Raw genomic sequence first — 17,965 nt, 5'->3', positions numbered from 1 at the left:
CTTAACCGAAGAGCAGTCTTCCCAGTCTTCCATAGTTATGGGTTTAACATGAAAAGGGGGAGATAGAATGGTTTGGTTTGGAAGGGACCTCCAAGCCTATCCAGTCCCACCCCTGCCATGGGCAGGGACACCTCCCACTGGATCAGGGGCCCCATCCAATTTGGCCTTGAACCCCTGCAGGGATGGGGCAGCCACCACTGCTCTGGGCAGCCTGTTCCAGGGCCTCCTCACCCTCATCATGAAGAATTTCCTCTTTATGTCCAATCTAAATCTTTCCCCTTCCAATTTAAAGCCATTCCCCCTCACCCTGTCACTCCAGGCCCTTGTTAGAAGCCCCTCCTCAGCTTTCTTGCAGCCCCTTTCCATACTGGAAGCTGCTCTTGGTCTCCCTGGAACCTTCTCTTCTCCTGGCTGAACTACACGAAGTCTCCCAGCCTGGCCTCTCAGCAGGTCTATCTGTTAGAGTTTCTTTTTGTGGAATATTAATCCCTTTGTACTGTTTGGAACCTTCCCTTCTTAGTTTGTGTCAAGCTGTGAAGATCAGTTGTTAGGAGGCCTGTGCACCACTTAATCTAACGATTTGTTTCATCCTTCCTAGGATGAAATAGCTGACTTCTTGACTGGTGTTCTCACCCGAGCGGAGAGCCATGGTGGCTCCGATCCCCGTGACCTGGATGCCGAGAAGAAGAGGAAGCCACGCGACTCCACCAGGAGGGATCTGTCGTATGACTTGCCAGAAAGAACCAGCAGGCCTGCTTCACCAGCCGCCAAAGTGCCTGCCTCGCCTCTGGGCTCGGAGGTGGGGGCTCTTTCTGGGATAACTGAGCTGGGAAAGGCTGAGGTTTTGTGAGGAGATGCTTTTGTTCCACTGAAACGTTCAGTGAGAAATGTGGTTAGTGTTGGAAGAGGGAGATGAGGGATACAGACAGGCTTGTGCAGGGCAAACAAACTTCAGAAATAGGTTTGCTCTAGCAGACGACGCATGTTCTTACCTGTGTGCTGCTATGCTCAGAGTTGCAACTGCTTCTTGGAAAACATGGGGGTAAGAGGTGTTCCTTCTCCTCGAGCAGGACTTCTCCAGCGTCTCCAGCAGCCCCACTTCAAGCCCAAAGACTAAGATGGTTGCAGTGTCCTCCATCCAGAAGCCTGGCCAGATCAGCACCACGCAGCTGCTGAAGAGACAGATGCAGAGGACGGACACTGTCCTGACACACAAGCAGGCGCAAGGTAATCCCCACAGCTTTCCCACCCTCTTCCCTCCTAGCACCCAGATCTTTGGTCTTTATCTGTCCTAGTGTGCCTAGATTTTTGTCTTCAGAGTCCTGTCTTGAATTCCAAGCTCCCCGTGGCAGCTTTCTCTGCAGCTCGGTCCCCTGTTGCTGTCATCCGAAGGCAGCAGCCTAAGCAAGGTTGAAATTGGGTTGGAAATTGTGTTTCTGCAGCTTGTGGGGCTGTTCCGAGTGGGAAGGCTTTTCCCTTGCTCTGGCTGGTCAGATCGTCACGTAGCCATAATCCTGTGATTCTGTAATTCTCTTGCCTCGTATCCTGGAGCTGCTTGGGAGGGAGACTAAAGGTTCTCAGGAGATGATTGAGACTATTGAACTGTGACTGAAACAGCAGAGCTCGGGTAATCACAGAGTCATCTTGCATCAAATGGCAGCGGAAAACCTTCTCTGAATGTGAAACCAGCATGAGCTGTGGGGTTTATTTTGCCCTGTTCAATACTGATTAAAAACCTGGCGGCGCAGCTTCAGTCTGATTGCAAGTGCTGTGAATGCAGGTAATGGTTTTGTTGATGATGAGTCCTTCTGGCAAATTCCAGCGGCACCTGTGGAATAGTTCTCCATCCTCCCTTCTCTTTCTTTTGTCAGGACAGACCTGAACAGGCTTGTTTGGTCTCTGTCAATGGTGTGACCCTCCGCATTCCATAAAGTCTTTCTCTAACTCAGGATTGGCTCCAGGGGGGAAGCTGAAGCTGGGATCTCCCCTAACTTCTCAGTCCACAGAGTAAAGGAATCTATTTCTTTGTTGTTATTGTTGTAGTTGAGGGAGGAAGTTTCTTGATAGCTCACAGGAGGCTGGGTCTGTGGCGCGGGTTGTGTCGTGGCTGCTGCAGCGCGGTGTCTGGCCTGGGTTTTGTGGCTGTAGCTCTTCAGGGCTGTGCTGGCTGACATCTCCCAGCTGCTCTCAGCTTCTCAGTGTGACTGCTCAGTCACAATACTCGTGCCTCTCGCAGTCAAGCTCTTGTTCCTGAGGCACCAAACACTTCCCCAGTGGCTGTGGGGCTGAAGAAGGGTTTGTGCTGTTGGGTTGTGCTCTCTGGGATAGCTGGGATGATTCCCCTTCTAGTGCTGGATCCTGCCATCTAGAGAAGAGGTCGATGTGTTTCCTTCGTGCCCCGGGGCAGGATGAGTCCTGCGTAGAGTGCTCTGCCTGCCTGCTCCGAGGTGTCTGTGGGTCTCAGTGGTGTCCCTGGCTTTCCCTGCCCCCCTCCGGAGCTGGACTGTGATACTGTAATTCTCTCTGATTCATTTCAGCTCAGTTTGCTGCTTTTCTGAAACAAAACATGCTGGTGAGGAAAGCTCTTCCTCCTGGCACTTCTTCATGTCTCTTTGGTGAGTATCTCCTCACTTCTCGCTGTCTCTCTCTATTTCCCTCCTTTCTCTCTGTCTCTGCTCCCTTCTTCCATCATCTTTCTCTTCCCTTGCCTTGGTTTGGGGATGTGGCTCAACGTGTCCCCTTGTCCCCCTGCTTTTTGCTTTCTCATCGCTATGTTTGAAGCTAAAGCGAATGACCCACTTTCTAGCTGAGAGCATTAACTTCTCCCGAGCTCTTCCTGTTTCCCTGCCCCTCGAGCTGGCTTCCTCCGATGAACTAAAACCTTGATGAATGATGTGGTGACTTTTTTGTGATTGTGAGCTTAACCCTTTCCGATGCTGGGGCTGAGAAGGGGTGTGGACACCAGCCTGTGTTGGTGGAACGTCCCAAATGTGTGAAGCAGCGAAGAGGCTGTCAGTGGGAGCAGAAACAAAGGCCTTCCCCTTGGAAGGGGCAGATGTAGACACGAGGAGCAGTTTCTTGTCCAGAGAGAGTTAGAGGAGAGGGGAGAGGTCAGGGAGAAGAGGGATGATGATGTGGTGGGAGAGGGGTTGCTCTCTGGACCAGGAGGTGCATGGAGGTGAGCAGTTCTCAGTCCTGTGGTCTGTGGCGTTGGGTGCTGTAGCTCATGCAGAGGTGGAGCTCGTTGTGCGAGGTGCTCTGAGGCTTTGGGAGTGCGTGGGGAGATCCTCAGCGTATCTAAATATGCATTTTGCCATCTTGAATGGCGGTGACTGTGGGGACCTGGGATTAAGAGGGGGAGAGAGGTTGAAATCCAAGGTTTTGCGAGGCTGTGCTGTCATGAGGTGATCTTTTGAGTGACCCCAGGGTGCTGAGCTTGTAGACGGGGTGAGAGCTGCCTCTCCCCGGCACCCCAAGTGCTGGGGCTTTGAACTGGACGAGGCAAATGCTGGTTGCAGAGAAGCTGGTGGTATTTTGGCATGCTGTGTGGAGGCTCTGAAGGCACAGACTCCCTCCTTGCCCTGAAAGCACCTGAGATCAAGTCTAAACTGCACGCCTGCAGCCATGGTAACAAACTCCTGAGGCAAGTTTTGGCCTAAGCTGATTGTTTGCAAGGTTGGTTTCTTCCTTGATTCTTGTTTCATGCTCTCCCCTGTGTGATGAAATTAGCCTGGGAGCACACGTGGACTTATCCCAGAGTCCTCCCAGCCAGCGTCTGCTGGGAAGAGAAGCCACAGAGGATGTTACCCCACTGGCGGGGAGATGTGGAGAGGCTGACACCAGCCTGGGCTGCATTTTGATGAGATTAAAAGCAGATTAAGACCTCTGGGCTCCTTACTGCGTTGGCTCGGCTGTGTGAGGTAGGAAGCTGGCGTTTGGGAGCGTTCGCTGTTTTAGGAGCGCAGTGCTCATCCTGGACACACAGCCAACCCTCTGTGGTGGGGACTGTGTGCCCCTGCCTGAGGGGAAGCAGGATTTGCTCCGCTCTCGTTCGGTGGGGACACGGAGGGACGTTGGGTCACTGCTCGCCGATGCTTTGAGGGGCACCTAACGCCTGTGCATGTGCCGTTTCACTGTCCTGCTTGGCTGGTGGCACTTTTGAGGGGGGGCTTTAGTGCCTGCGGTCTGCACATGCCTGGTGAGGGCTCTCCGGACGGTGGTTTGGACCACGCGTGTTTGCAGGTGGGTGGGAGGCACGAGAGCATCACACGAGTGTCGTGAGTTAACAAGCGTGAGCGCCGAGTCCATCGATAGCGGGACAGCAAGCTTGGCGCTTGTCTGGGGGACCAGGGTGGCCCCAGAATGCTTGGAGCTGCCTGACATTAGGGCTTGAACTGCAGTTTTGTTCTACGGCCACAGTTCAGAGGTGTGTGGATGGTGTGCAGGGAGTGTATAAATACATACGTATACGTATAAATACATACGTAACAGGGTAGCCTGATCTAGTGGGATGCCCCTGCCCATGGCAGGGGGGTTGGAACTAGATGATCTTTAAGGTCCCTTCCAACCCTGACGGTTCTGTGATTCTATGATATATGTACACACGTGTTCACATCTGTATATTGATTTTATGTAACATCTGTATCTAGATGTAGATAAACAATAAAGGTGGTGGGTACATCTCGGCCTCTAGGCTGTACAATACAGACTCACAGAATGGTTTCAGTTGGAAAAGACCTTTAAGGTCATCGAGTCCAACAACTGATCCAGCCCTGGCTCAGTCTGCCACCAGACCACGTACCCAAGTACATCTACTTGCCTTTTGAACCCCTCCAGGGATGGTCACTCAGCCACCTCTCTGGGTTCCAGTGCCTGAGAACCCTTTCAGTGAAGAAATTCCTCCTGATATCCAACCTAAATCTCCCTTAGCGCATCCTGAGGCCATTTCCCCTTGTCCTGTCCCTGGCGACCATGGAGGAGAGACCAACTCCCACCTCGCTACAACCTCCTTTCAGGGAGTTGTACAGAGCGATGAGTTCTCCCCTCAGCCTCCTCTTCTCCAGGCTAAACAACCCCAAGTCCTTCAGCCGCTCCCACAACCCCTGTTCTCCAGCCCCTTGCCCAGCTCCGTTCCCTTCTCTGGACGTGCTCCAGCCCCTTAATGTCCTTCTTGGAGTGAGGGGCCCAAAACCCAGCACAGTATTCGAGATGGAACAGGCTGCCCAGGGAGGGGGTTGAGTCACCTTCCCTGGAGGGGTTTAAGGGACGAGTGGATGAAGTGCTGAGGGACATGGTTTAGTGATTGATGGGAATGGTTGGACTTGATCCGATGGGTCTTTTCCAACCTGGTGATTCTATGATTCTATGTGGCCTCCCCAGTGCTGAGTCCAGAGGACAATGCCTTCTGTATTCCTGGTCCCTAGAATGTGGCTTAGATGCCCACGACCATCACTAAGGAGAAAGTTTGCTGGCTCTTCAGTGTCTGGAGAAGTTCTTGATGGAGAGTGCTCTCTGTAGCTTTAAGCAAAGGCCTCCCCCCTGCCCTAGGTCGCGGCAGCACGTAGCAGTGGCTGCATTTCTGAGCGCTGGAGGCTGCAAATGCTGCAGTGGGAGGCAGGTCTGTGCCCTCATTTCCACCCAGTCCACCGGTGTTTCAGGCTGGGACTGGACAATCGTGTGGAGAACGCGTGGGCAAGATGGGGCAGTTCCTGGGCTGCCCAGAGGCACTTGTTGTGGATCCTCTGTGCTTTTGGGGGCAGCCCTGTCCCCCACGAGGCGGTGCGCTAGGCAGGATGAAACGGATGCGATGGGTCAAGGACGTGGCAGCTGAAGGAGCCGTTGGAGCAGAAGAGAGATCTCGGTCCATGGTTTTTTCTTCTGTAGTACCGAGCGGGGTAGGGTGTGGGGGGGCTCGGCTTTGCTGCAGTGCTGTTTGTGCTCACGGCTGCTTCGCTTCGTGCCTCTAAGGAACCTGTCTGCTTCAGTCCAGCTCCTGGAGGGCCACTTAGGACGTGCTGATGACTGTCACGCGGATACCTTTTGCTAGTGCGTCGGAGGAGCCGGAGGGCTGAGCTCTAATCCCAGCACTGCCAGCATGCCTGCACCGGCTCCGCAAATCCCTGCACCCCAACCCTACGACGTTGGAGGGTCCTGATGCTGGGATTGATTGTGCCGTGCTTTGAAATGAAAAGCTTTCGCGTGGAGATGCAGTATCGCTCTCGACGTCCCTTTTTCTTTGCTGCAGAGGCAAGGCAGGCTCTGTGTGCTGTCCTGCCTTAGCTCGTGAGTAGCTTAAGCAAAGTCCTGATCCTAAACCAGCAGCTTGGGGCATGCGGAAGTCAGCGCAGATGGTGAGGAGGAGCGTGAGTTCCTGGTGCATGGGAGCTGGGCAAGGCTGGCATGGAGGGAGCTGTGGGAGTGCGCATGGCATGCATCCCTCTTCCGTGCACAGTGGAGCAGCGCTGACCTCGAGGGATCAGCCGTCAGTTTTCAAAAAGCTCCTTCTGTGTCCCCTAGTTCCAGTCTCCTCAGAGCACTCGGAAGGGGCTGACAAAGATGATGTGCGTGTGCAGCTGAAGAGGCATCAGACTCCCAGCCCGACCCAGTGCACCAAATCCTCCAAACGAGCCAAAATCAAGGTGACCATTGTCTCCCACGGAGATGCCGCTGGCGTGGGGAACGGAGCGCCCCTCACCACCCAGGCAGAAAGTGAGTTGCGATCGCACAGCTGCTTTTTAACCAGAGCGTGGGGTCGTGGCTGTGCCCAGACCTGCTCCTCTGGGGCACGATGTGGGGAGGGGACGTGTGATTTCTGCTGGTTTTGGAGGAGGTTAGCTGCAGCAAACAGATGGAGGCTGGAGGTGTGAGTGACTTGGGGGTAGCTGGGGCACCGTCGGGGCTAACAGCACGTAGGAGCTTGGCAGGAGCCTCTCTTTTGCATAGCAGTTGGGACTGCCCGCTTCAGCAAAACACTTGGCTGCAGCCGTGCGAGCTGCGTGGCCAATTTTACACCTGGAAGAAGGATACCAGCCCTGCCAGACCCCTTGCTCCAAGTAGGTCGCACGCATCTCCAGTTCTGCTGCCCGCTCCTGCAACTCCTGCGTGAAGCTCATACCTTAAACCTCCTCCCACTTTAGGGATAGCGGCAACCTTTCTTCCTCTGAAGACCTTTGTGTGTTCAGACTTCACGCTTCAGCCGAGTGCCTTGCTCTGCTGAGCCTCTTTGGGCCTGAAGTCTGGCACAACACGCTTTTCGTGCTCATGTAAATACATTCCAGCTGCTTTTCTGCTTCTGCATCTGGGAAAACCCACTGCGATGAACCCCCTGCAGTCCGAGAAGAGGCGACGTGCTTGGTCTTCTTCCTCCTGAGACTTTGCGAGGGAGGCCAGAAGCTTTGACTGCTGTCACCCTTGTATCTGGAGGATGTTGCCTCGTTGCTGGCTGCATACGACTTCCTTGCGCCAGGGTGCAGAGCCCCGGGGATGTAAAGCACTCGCTTTATTAGTGTTAGTTCCATGCAGTGCGGGACTGAAAGGCCAGCAGCTCCATTCTGATAGGAAACTGGAGACTTTTTTCAGAGCTGGGAAATAATTCTGCACCTTTGGGAGCTTCTCTTGGTTGTTTTGAGCTGTGAGAAAGAATTAATGAATCCACGTCTCTTTTTTAAGGTTACGGTTTATAGAATCACGGAATCGTTTGGTTGGAAAAGACCTTTGAGATCGAATCCAACCGTACCTGCCTGCTTCTAAACCACATCAGTATCTTCTGGCAGCTTTGAAATCTCTGATTTCTGGAATCTTTTTTTATTTAATTTTCCAAACTTTACTTCTTTTCACAGAAAGGAAATGAATTTGCAGCCGTAAACATGAACCAAACCAAGAATCCCTCTTACTGCGTGTGGGCAGGAGGAACGCACCAGACAAATGCACTTGTATCCCAAAAAAGCCGCAATAAACAAATATTGTGACTCCTCGAATCCACGTGTATTTTGTAAAGTCTCTAAAGAATGCTTACAAAATTGCTCGTTAGTGACCAGCTAGAGCCGAACCGATTGGTTCAGGAGGAAGAGCCGAGCCATGATGGGCTCGGAGGAGGGGGCTAGAGGAGAGAAATGTTAGGAGAGAGGTTTGCGGTTGGTGCCGAGGGCTTGAGGTTTCACTGCTTTTGCAGTTTTGAAGCAGATTCTTTCAATCCTGTCTGTCCTAACGCTTCTGGATTGGCAGCTTTCTAGTTTTCAGTTGCGACTCTGCTCTGGTCGATCCTCTCCATCTCCCGTAGTGCGGTGGCTGGAGCGTGTGGTCCTGGCTGGAGCGGAGCTTTCCTTGAGAAGATGCTTTGTGAGCAGGACGAGCCCCTGGGCCGCAGCGCTGGGGCCATGAGAGAAAGGGGCAATCCCAAAGGACTTGTGAAGGACAGAGAGTGAGGTTTCTTCTTTCTCTTTTGCAGTTGTCGCTGGAAAGCCGGTCCCCATGGCTGTCGGCCAGGCTGTATCGGGCGCAAAGGAGCTCTCGGGGCTGCTCACCACCCCCAAGTGAGTGCAACATCGCTGTTTATAAGCTGTGGGGCTTTTTGGCAGGTTGCTGATGGGAACCGGGGTGATTTCTGCTCATGGAGCTTTCTGGTATCCAGTTTATGACTGGAATTTTATGAAGTGGAGACTTGGGCTCCTGAAAACGGTCAACCAGCAGTCAGGTCTGAGATGACAGCAATGGGAGGAAGTAGAAGGCATGGTGGCTGTCAGGCTGTGTTTCTGTATGGTTTCCCAAATCCATGCCTGCTTATCCCTGTATTTTGAGTGACTGTGATGTCTTTGCCAGAAATTCAGTGTTGTTTTTAATTCTTCCCTTCATTCCCTCTGACAGGCAAGCAGTTTTTCCCAAAGATAAGGGAAAGAAACCTCAGAGAATCCTGGAATGGTTTGGGTTGGAAGGGATCTCAAAGCCCATCCAGTTCCGCCCCCTGCCATGGGCAGGGACACTTCCCACTGGATCAGGGGCTCCAAGCCCCATCCAAGCTGGCCTTGAACCCCTCCAGGGATGGGGCAGCCGCCACTTTCCTGGGAAACCTGTTCCAGTGCCTCCCCACCTTCATAGTGAAGAAATTCCTCTGTGTGTCCAGTCTAAATCTGCCCCTCTCCAGTTTATACCCATTTCCCCTCATCCTATCACTCCAAACCTTTGTAAACAATCCTTCCCCAGGTTTCTTGTAGCCCCTTCAGTTATTGGAAGGTCTCTCTAAGGTCCCTTGGAGCCTTCCCTTCTCCAGGCTGAACCCCCCCAACTCTCTCAGCCTGTCTTCCTATGGGAGGTGCTCCAGCCCTCTGATCATCTTTGTAGCCTCCTCTGGGCTCATTCCAGCAGCTCCTTCTTAAGTTGAGGATTCCAGAACTTATCTTGCTTTGGGTTTTTGTAGCTCATCAGCTCCCCACTTTACTCTTCCAGGAGTCCTGCTCAGTTTCATTAGGCCAGTGACAGCTTGCTGTCAAAGCCATCTCACACAGTCCTGCGTAATTTTTCACTAAATGGAGTTTTTTCCCTTTTGCTGACTTTGTAGGCTGAGTTCGGCCGCAGAAACCTCTTCCACGAGTCCTGTTCCATCTGCCGTCATCCCCAGCAGCACGGCACCCAGCGCTTTCCATGCTCTGCAGAGCAGGCTGGTGGCCAGCGGTGCCCACTGCCTGCAGGCCCAGCCGGCCAGTACCCTCCAAGGTACCTGCCTCTCCATGTCTCTCTTGTGAATGTAAAAGGTAAACGAGGTTCAAAATCATTTGGTGGATCCTCTTTCTTGCGTTTCCTGGTTGCTTTGGGTGTGGCTTGAGGCAGCGTTTGTAGCACTTTGCTGTTGCAGAGCCTGAAGGGCTCCAGTGGGATGCTGTTAAGTGAGGCTGAAGGCACCTGTGACCTGTTAATTGTCTCATTTGTATTTAATGATGCCTTGAGATACTCAAACTGACCTCATTTTGCCTCCTGGCTTTCACAGCTGGTTTTATTTGTAGCTGCAGCAACAAAATGTGTAGGACTGCATGTAGAGTGTGTGGAGGATCCCTGCCAACCTCAGCGCAGGCTCCTTGGGATGTGGCTGTTGAAAGAATTGTTTTACAGACCCCTGCCATCTATCAGATCTGGAATTTCACGGTGGTGAATTCTCCAAACCCGATTTCTTTTGTTCTTTACTCTTAGGAGCAGCATCAGCGAGCAGCCTGCTGCAAGGGCTGAGCTTCAGCCTGCAGGACATCGGGACCAAGTCATCAGCCCTTCCGGCCAGCGTGTCCGCAGCAGGACAGCCCGTGCAGGTACGCGGCCTCCGAGCACCCGAGGGAAGTGGAGGATAAAGTGGTAGGAGTTGGAGGGAGCTGTGTTTGCTCCAGGACCAGAAGAGATGAGGGGTGCTGCTAGGTGTGAACCACAGCTGAAATCATGTGATTTGTTCCCATATGGCGTGAGGTCTACAAACAGGACTGTGGGAAGTTGTTTCTAGGCAGCCACCTGGAAAACGATCATAGAATCATCAGCTGGAAAAGACCTTTGAGATCATCAAAGATGAGATGATGAGGAGGTGGAGGATGGACTTTGGGGGAAACAATGCTCTTTCTCCTTCTTGCTTTTGTGTGGAAGGGCATGGCCATGGCCTCGTGAGAAATACTCTCCATCCCTTCAGCACGAGCTGACCTCATTTTTGTTAGAAGTAGAGCCACAGTTTCTTCCAGTCATGCTTTCAGGTTGAGAGGAGTCTGTGCAGGCTGGCAGGGACGGGTTTACTTGCTGTTTGATCTGCTTGTGGCCACCAGGATGAGGAAGGGGAGGCTGAGGGGAGACCTCATTGCTCTCTCCAGCTACCTGAGAGGAGGTTGTGGAGAGGAGGGAGCTGGGCTCTTCTCCCAAGGGACAGGGGACAGGATGAGAGGGAATGGCCTCAAGCTCCACCAGGGGAGGTTCAGGCTGAACATCAGGAAAAAAATTTTCAGGGAAAGGGTCATTGGTCCCTGGCAGAGGCTGCCCAGGGAGGGGGTTGAGTCACCTTTCCTGGAGGGGTTTAAGGGCCGGGTGGACGAGGTGCTGAGGGACATGGTTTAGTGTTTGATGGGAATGGTTGGACTTGATGATCCGGTGGGTCTCTTCCAACCTGGTTATTCTCTGATTCTATGTATGGAAGCTCTGACCTCTCAAGGCTTTTAGCTCCTGTGTCACGGAGAGGCTGTGCCATCCTGGCATCCCCTTTCTTCCCAGGTTCTCATTGTTTCTGCTGTTTCTCTTTCCAGAGCTCAGCTGTGAAGACGCCCACGGCTATTCAGAACCTGAGTGCCATCACCACAGGCACCGGCACGATTGTCCGCACCATCCCAGTTGCCACCTCGTTGTCTCTGGGAGCCTCGGCGAGCGGGAAGCCCACAGCCATTCACCAGCTGCTGACGAACGGGGGCCTGGCGAAGCTGGCCAGCAGTCTCCCTGGCTTGGCTCAGATCTCCAACCAGGCAGCAGGTGAGGGAGAGGGGTGACAGGCATGCAATGCAGGTGCCTGGAGCACCCCATCACCCCAAGACTGGTGTTTCCAATGCTCATTTTTGAGCGGTAGCTACGGGCAGCTGCGTGTGAGCGACTTGTGTGCTGCTGCCTCAAATGGGAAGAGGCTTCTGATGCAGGCCCTGGTTGGAGAACGTGGCCTCCGCAGTCCCTGTGTCTCACGGGTGTCTTGCTTGTGTGTTTTCTAGGCTTGAAGGCCCCAACGACCATCACTGTGACACTGCGCGGGCAGCCCAGCCGCATCACCACGCTTAGCCAGGCCGCCATGGGGACCGTCCAGCCCCAGCTCGAGGAGCAGCCAATGCAGACGCAGGCACCTCAGGTAATTTTTGACATCTCCTCTGTAAAGAAACTGCCTACTGCTGCTCCTCTGAGCTTTTTGTGACCACTGTAGTCAAGGGCAGATGGGGGAAGTGTTCTTGGTCACCTCTCTTGGGTGTGTACAGCACAGCAGGGTGTGCAGAAGCAACACTGTGGAAAGTAAGTGAGAAACAGTCTCAATTTTGACAGCTGTGGAGTGAGGAAGCTTCGGTTGACCACCCAGTGCAAGGGAAGACGTGGAGCGTTACCCTTCTGGGACCAACAGGGGCCTAGGTTGGCCCAGAAACCAGTAGGAAAACTGGTGCGTGACAGCTACAGCTCTTCCTGCTGGAGCCTAGAAACTTTTCCCAAAGGTTGGACTGAATGAAATGAATGCACATCTGATAACAACCTGGAAAATATCCTGGTATTCATCAGGAACTGCAAGTTTGCAGAAATCATGTATTGCTGAGCTCAGCCTTTGTTGCTTTGTTGAGGCCATGCAGAAAGGGGCTTCACGAGGCTGTGGTTAAGAGGACCCAGTTAACCTTCACATCTCTTAGTGGCAGGGGCAATTGTGCTTGATATCATGGTCTGCACCAAGGGAATCTCCAGCTAGGCTTCAAAAGCTGACATTAGCTTGGAAATGGTTACTGAGGCTCCAGAATTTGTGGCAGAAACAGGTTTTGGTGGGAGGTAGAACGCTGCTTGTAGGGTGTTCCGACAGGAGAGTGGGTCAGCTGTGCTGTCTGGAGCCAGATTTATCCTGGAAATGCTACTTCTGCCCCTGAGGTGCCCTGATGTGAGGCTGGGCCCTGGGGATTCAGTTTCTTTCTGCTGCCCAACTCCTGCTCTTTCCCACTGCCGTGCCGATGAAACCGTTTGTAAGTGCTGAGGGTGTGCTCCAGGGCCGTGTCTGTTCAACACAGATCTCCTTTTGGAAGAGGATCACTGACAGCAGGAAAACCTCTCGGTATTTGGACTCCAAGCGCCTGCCAGGGACTGTCTCGAGGATCCTGGCTGTCTTCCTGCTGCCTAGGTTGAGTCTTGGTGTGGCTGAGTTGGAAGCACAAGATGCCGAGTCAGAGAGGGGTTTGTTGTTGGGTCCTGTAATGTGAACCTCTCAACCCCAGATCCTCGAGGCAGCAGAAGGGGTGAATTTACTGCAGCAGTCATAGAAATCATAGAATCCTGGAGTGATTTGGGTTGGAAGGGACCTCAAAGCCCATCCAGCTCCACCCCTGCCATGGGCAGGGACACCTCCCGCTGGATCAGGGGCTCCAAGCCCCATCCAACCTGGCCTGGAACCCCTCCAGGGATGGGGCAGCCACCCCTGCTCTGGGCAACCTGGGCCAAAGCCTCCCCACCCTCATTATGAAGAATTTCTTCCTAATGTCTCATCTCAATCTCCCCTCTTGCAGCTGAAAACCATTCCCCTCATCCCATCCCTGCCCTCCCTGATCCAGAGCCCCTCCACAGCTTTCCTGCAGCCCCTTTCAGCCCTGGAAGCTGCTTTAAGGTTTTCCCACGGCCTTCTCCAGGCTGAACAACCTCATCTCTCTTGCCCTGCCCTCATACGGGAGGTGCTCCAGCCCTCGCATCATCTCCGTTGCCTCCTGTGGACCCATTCCAACAGTTCCATGTCCTCCTCATGCTGGGGATTCCAGAACTGGATGCAGGACTCATGCAGGACTGGACTGGGTCTCACCAGAGTGGAGCAGAGGAGCAGAATCCCCTCCCTGGCCTTGCTGTCCTACTGCTGTGGATGCAGCCCAGGACACGGTTGGTTTCTGGGCTGCGAGCACACGTTGCTGGCTCATGTCGAGGTTCTCATCAATCAGCACCTGGAGTCCTTCTCCTCGGGGCTGCTCTCAATTGTGCCGTCTCCCATCTTCTATTGAAACTGCAGATTGCCCTGACCCAGGTGTGGTGGGACCTTGCAGTTGGCCTTGTTGAACCTCATGAGGTTCACACATGCGTTTGACACGAGGTATCTGTGGGCGCTCTCCTAAACCACTGTCCATTTTGAGATGGATCTGGGAAGGCGAGGGCAGGAAGGTTGGCTCGGTTCCCTGCGCAGGACGGCTGTTGAGCTGTTGCTGTGTTGTGCCATCAGCAGGGTTGACCTGAGCTCAGGTGGCTTCTGCACGGTCTCAGCTCTGCTGCAGTCTTGGGTCTCTCTGGTAGGTGCTGTCCTGGATGGGGGGATGGAGGAGGAAGCGCAGCCCTGGTCTGTGATCCACCTCACGGGACTGAAGGAGGCGTTGCAGCTGCCTGGGTTGTACAGTGAGGGGCGTAACTGTCCAACGGATGCCGACTCCTATGAGCTGGGGAAAAAGTAGTTCAGAGAATGAGTCAACAAGCTCTTTGAGTGATAAATGCTGCCCCTTGGGCAGTCGGAGGAGTATGGAGCATCCAGTGGGTCTCAAGCTCCCGTTCCAACAGGGGGTTACAAACTGGCACTGAAGGCTGAGGGCGCCAAGATCACTCCAGGCTGGCAGAGTTTGTTTGGTTTTCTTATTTCTCTCGCACATCGTTTTCTTTTGATGCTCTAATGCAGGTCCTGGGTGGCTGAGCTGGTGCAGGAGAGGCAGAACAAGCTTCGCTTTGTAGCTGGAGCTCTGTGGGTTTGGTCCCTGGGTTGGGGACAGCATCCGGGAGGCAGTAAGTGTGCTTCTGCTCCTTGCTGCTGCCCACAGCGGCTGTTTGAGGTACCTTGAAGCCCTGAGATACGGTTAGGGAAGCCTTATCCTAAAGGTGAAGGCTTTGGATGGAATCTGGGTGAGTATTAACTGCAGCAGCCATAAATCCTTAATTTGTCCTGTGCTGCTTTGGAGCTGGTGCCATGTCCCCTGCTGCTGGGAGGTTCCACATAGAGTCTTGGGTTTATAGAATCACAGAATCATGGAATGTCCTGAGTTCCACAAGGAGCATTGAGTCCAGCTCCTGTCCCTGCACAGGACAACCCAACATTCACACCGTGGGGCTGAGAGCATTGACCAAACACTTCTGGAATGTTGGCAGGCTTGGGGCTGTGACTGCTTCCCTGGGGAGCTGTGCCAGTGCTCCACCACCTGCTAGGGGAAGAACCTTTCCTAAAGTCCAGCGTAACCCTCTCCTGGCATACCTTCCTGCCATTCCCTTGGGTCCAGAGAAAAAAGATTGGTGCCTTCTCCTCCTCTTCCTTTTGTGAGGAAGCTGCAGAGAGTGATGAGGTGTCCCCTCAGTCTCGTCTTCTCCAGGCTGAACAGACCCAGTGAATTCAACCGCCTCACGTGGCATCCCCTCAAAACCCTTCCTGCTGATTAAATCTCAGATTTGGGAGCATCCACATCCTTCCTCCCTCGACTCTCCTGTGTTTCTCAGTCACTTTGCTAGCGTGGCAGAGCCTGGGAGCACTGGCAGAGCTGAGCTTAGAGCCAGCCGAGGTAGAGATCAGAAACAGAGCTCAGTGCAGATCCCACCTAAGCAGTGGGTGAGTCCCTTCCATAGGGCTGAAACTCATTCTTCATGCTGGAGGCCGTTTTTGTGCTCTTCAGAGGCTGTTTAAGAAACTGGGAGAGCAGATGTGCAAGCTTTCCTTGGCTACCTTTGCGAGACTCTAAATAGGCAGCAGAGCAGTGACTCTTTGTGTGAAGGAGCTCGGTACAGACTCTAGAGAGACAGGGTTAATGAGTTTGCGTGTGGGTTGATGTTTGAGAGCACTTGGACATTGGGTTGTACACTGTGGGTTTTCATAGAATCACAGTATGGTTTCGGTTTGAAAAGACCTGTAAGATCATTGAGTCCAACCATCGATCCAGCCTGTGGAGTCTGCCACCAGGCCACGTCCCCACATAATCTACTCGTCTTCTAAACCTCTCCAGAGATGGTGACTCAGCCACCTCCATGGGCAGCCTGGTCTAATGTTTAACGACCCTTTCAGTAAGGAAATTCCTCCTGATATCCAGCATAAACTTTCTCTGGCGTGTCTTGAGGCCATTTCTGCCATTTCTCCTCTCTTATTACTGGCTACCAGGGAGCAGAGCCCAGCACCCACCTCCCCTCAGCCTTCTCTACTCCAGGCTAAACACCCCCAGGTCCATCAACTGCTCCCCATGTCTTGTGCTCTAAACCCCTCCCCAGCTCCGTTCTCTTCTCCAGGTGCGCTCCAGCCCCTCCATGTCCTTCTTGGAGTGAGGGGTCCAAAACTAAACCCAGGATTTGAAGTGCGGCCTCACCAGCACTGGGTCCAGGACGCTCCCTGCTCTGCTCCTGCTAGCCACCCCATGGCTGATCCGAGCCAGGTGCTGGTGGCCTTCTTGGCCACCTGGGCCACTGCTGGCTCACGTTCAGCTGCTGTTGCCCAGCACCCCCAGGTTCTTCTCCTCCAGGCAGCCCTCCAGCCGCTCCTCTCTGAGCCTTTTACTTCCAGTGCTGTGCTCGTGTGTTCAAGGCAGCGCTGAATGGTGTGACTGGCTGCGAGAGCCGCTTCGAAAGCGAAGCAAGAGCCGGCTCGTACAGGAAACGAGCTGAGCTCTGTTGCTGTAACTAATTTTAGCCTTGACATCATCCCATGGATACCTGGAATGCATCGGGATTGCGTAATCCAGCAGGGCTTCCTGTGAAAGAACAAGTTTATAAAAGGCTTTGGACGATAACTCCCAGGGCTTAAACTTCTTGTGTTTTCAGCTGTGGCCAAAGCTGTTGTGGGTTGGGTTCCCTTTGAAATTCCAGCTGATGGCTCCACGGTGCCGGAAGCACAAAGCCCACGCATTGGCTGTGTGCTGTGATTTTGTAAACTTTGGAGGCTGGGGCGGTGCCTGGAGCTGCTGAGATGCAGTTTGAGTGGGTGACTTGTTTCCTTCTCTTGTGGGCATTAAACTGGAGGCGGAAGATTGAGGAATCTCTCTGGAGAGCTGGGTGCAAATGCCTTCTTTGAACAGCGGAGTAAGAGGAAGCAAGAGTGTTTGGGTGGCTTTAAAGTGAAAATACGAGCAAGCTTCAGTTTCTCCTTCCAAGAAGCTGCTCTGTGGTGGGGTGGACATGGCTTTTTGTGTCAGTCCCCCCTGCACTGTGGTTGTATCATAGAATCATAGGATAGTGTGGGTTGGAAGAGACCTTAAAGCCCATCCAGTTCCACCCCTGCCATGGGCAGGGACACCTCCCACTGGATCAGGGGCTCCAAGCCCCATCCAACCTGGCCTTGAACACCTCCAGGGATGGGGCAGCCACCACTTCCCTGGGTAACCTGTTCCAGGGCCTTACTAATCTCATAGTGAAGAAATTCCTCCTCGTGTCCAGTCTAAATCTGCCCCTCTCCAGTTTATACCCATTGCCTCTCATCCGATCACCACAAACCTTTGTGAACAACCCCTCCCCAGGTTTTTTGTAGCCCCTTCAGGTACTGGAAGGTCTCTCTAAGGTCTCCTTGGAGCCTTTTCCAGGTCGAACCACCTGAACTCTCTCAGCCAGTATCCTGATAGCAGCTCCATAAAGTGTGGAGTGATGCTGATACTGGATCACACTCTTGGTTTCTGCTTAACTGGCAGGAAGGTGTATGCTGTGATGACTGGAGCTGCGAGCTGAGATCATGGTTTGAGCTTTAGGCAAGAGTCTCCCTCAGGTGGCACCAGGAGAGCTCTGACTCTGGCCTGTGCTGCTGCTGGTGGATCTGCTGAGAGCAGGCAGTAAAGACCTTTCTTTTCCTTAAGTCTGAACCTTTCCACTCCCAGGGGCAGGAATATTAATGTTAACTAATTGAGCACTGCTTAATTGCTGCAGAGGGCTTGGAAAAGCAGGTGGTGACCTGCATGAGCGTCAGGTGGGGGGCTCAGACAAGCACAAGTGTTATTTTGTCAGTGGAGGTGGCGAGCAAGCAAGCTGGGTCAGAGAAGGCTGACTGAAGAGGTGGTTGTTTGCTTTTGCAGCTGGAAATCTGTTTTGGAGCTTTAGTTCTCTCAGCCCGGGGCCGCGAGGGCTCCGGGGAGTGTAGAGGAGCACGAGCTCTGCAGTATCGCATTGCGGATGTGCGCCTGGATGAGGTCAGGCAAGGGAAGCGGACCCAGAGGTGACTGAAGAACCTCTTGAATGAGGGAATTGCAGGTATTTCGCTGAAGCTTCCCAGTGCACTCCAGGGAGCTGCCTTGGGATCCAAATCCCAACT

At 53.4% G+C, this 17,965-nt stretch overlaps 1 protein-coding gene across 5 annotated transcripts in view; it reads left to right on the top strand.

Moving 5' to 3' along the window:
* KANSL3 (KAT8 regulatory NSL complex subunit 3) overlaps positions 1-17,965 on the top strand; it is a 34,567-nt gene that overhangs the window by 12,853 nt on the left and 3,749 nt on the right. For 2 of the 5 annotated variants that reach the window (XM_069877703.1, XM_069877708.1), the window contains exons 12-20: positions 599-799; positions 1,071-1,227; positions 2,538-2,615; positions 6,517-6,708; positions 8,447-8,531; positions 9,554-9,708; positions 10,180-10,292; positions 11,259-11,478; positions 11,709-11,842. In XM_069877703.1, coding sequence (XP_069733804.1) covers positions 599-799; positions 1,071-1,227; positions 2,538-2,615; positions 6,517-6,708; positions 8,447-8,531; positions 9,554-9,708; positions 10,180-10,292; positions 11,259-11,478; positions 11,709-11,842 — 1,335 coding nt within the window. The remainder of the gene's footprint in view (positions 1-598; positions 800-1,070; positions 1,228-2,537; positions 2,616-6,516; positions 6,709-8,446; positions 8,532-9,553; positions 9,709-10,179; positions 10,293-11,258; positions 11,479-11,708; positions 11,843-17,965) is intronic. The other 3 variants (XM_069877704.1, XM_069877705.1, XM_069877706.1) reach the window with 3 other exon arrangements.

Source organism: Phaenicophaeus curvirostris, chromosome 27 (genome assembly GCF_032191515.1).
Source record: "Phaenicophaeus curvirostris isolate KB17595 chromosome 27, BPBGC_Pcur_1.0, whole genome shotgun sequence".
Classification (NCBI taxonomy): Eukaryota; Metazoa; Chordata; class Aves; order Cuculiformes; family Cuculidae; genus Phaenicophaeus; species Phaenicophaeus curvirostris.
The sequence above is the reverse complement of the archived record's forward strand: the minus strand, read 5'-3'. Positions and strand labels throughout refer to the sequence as shown.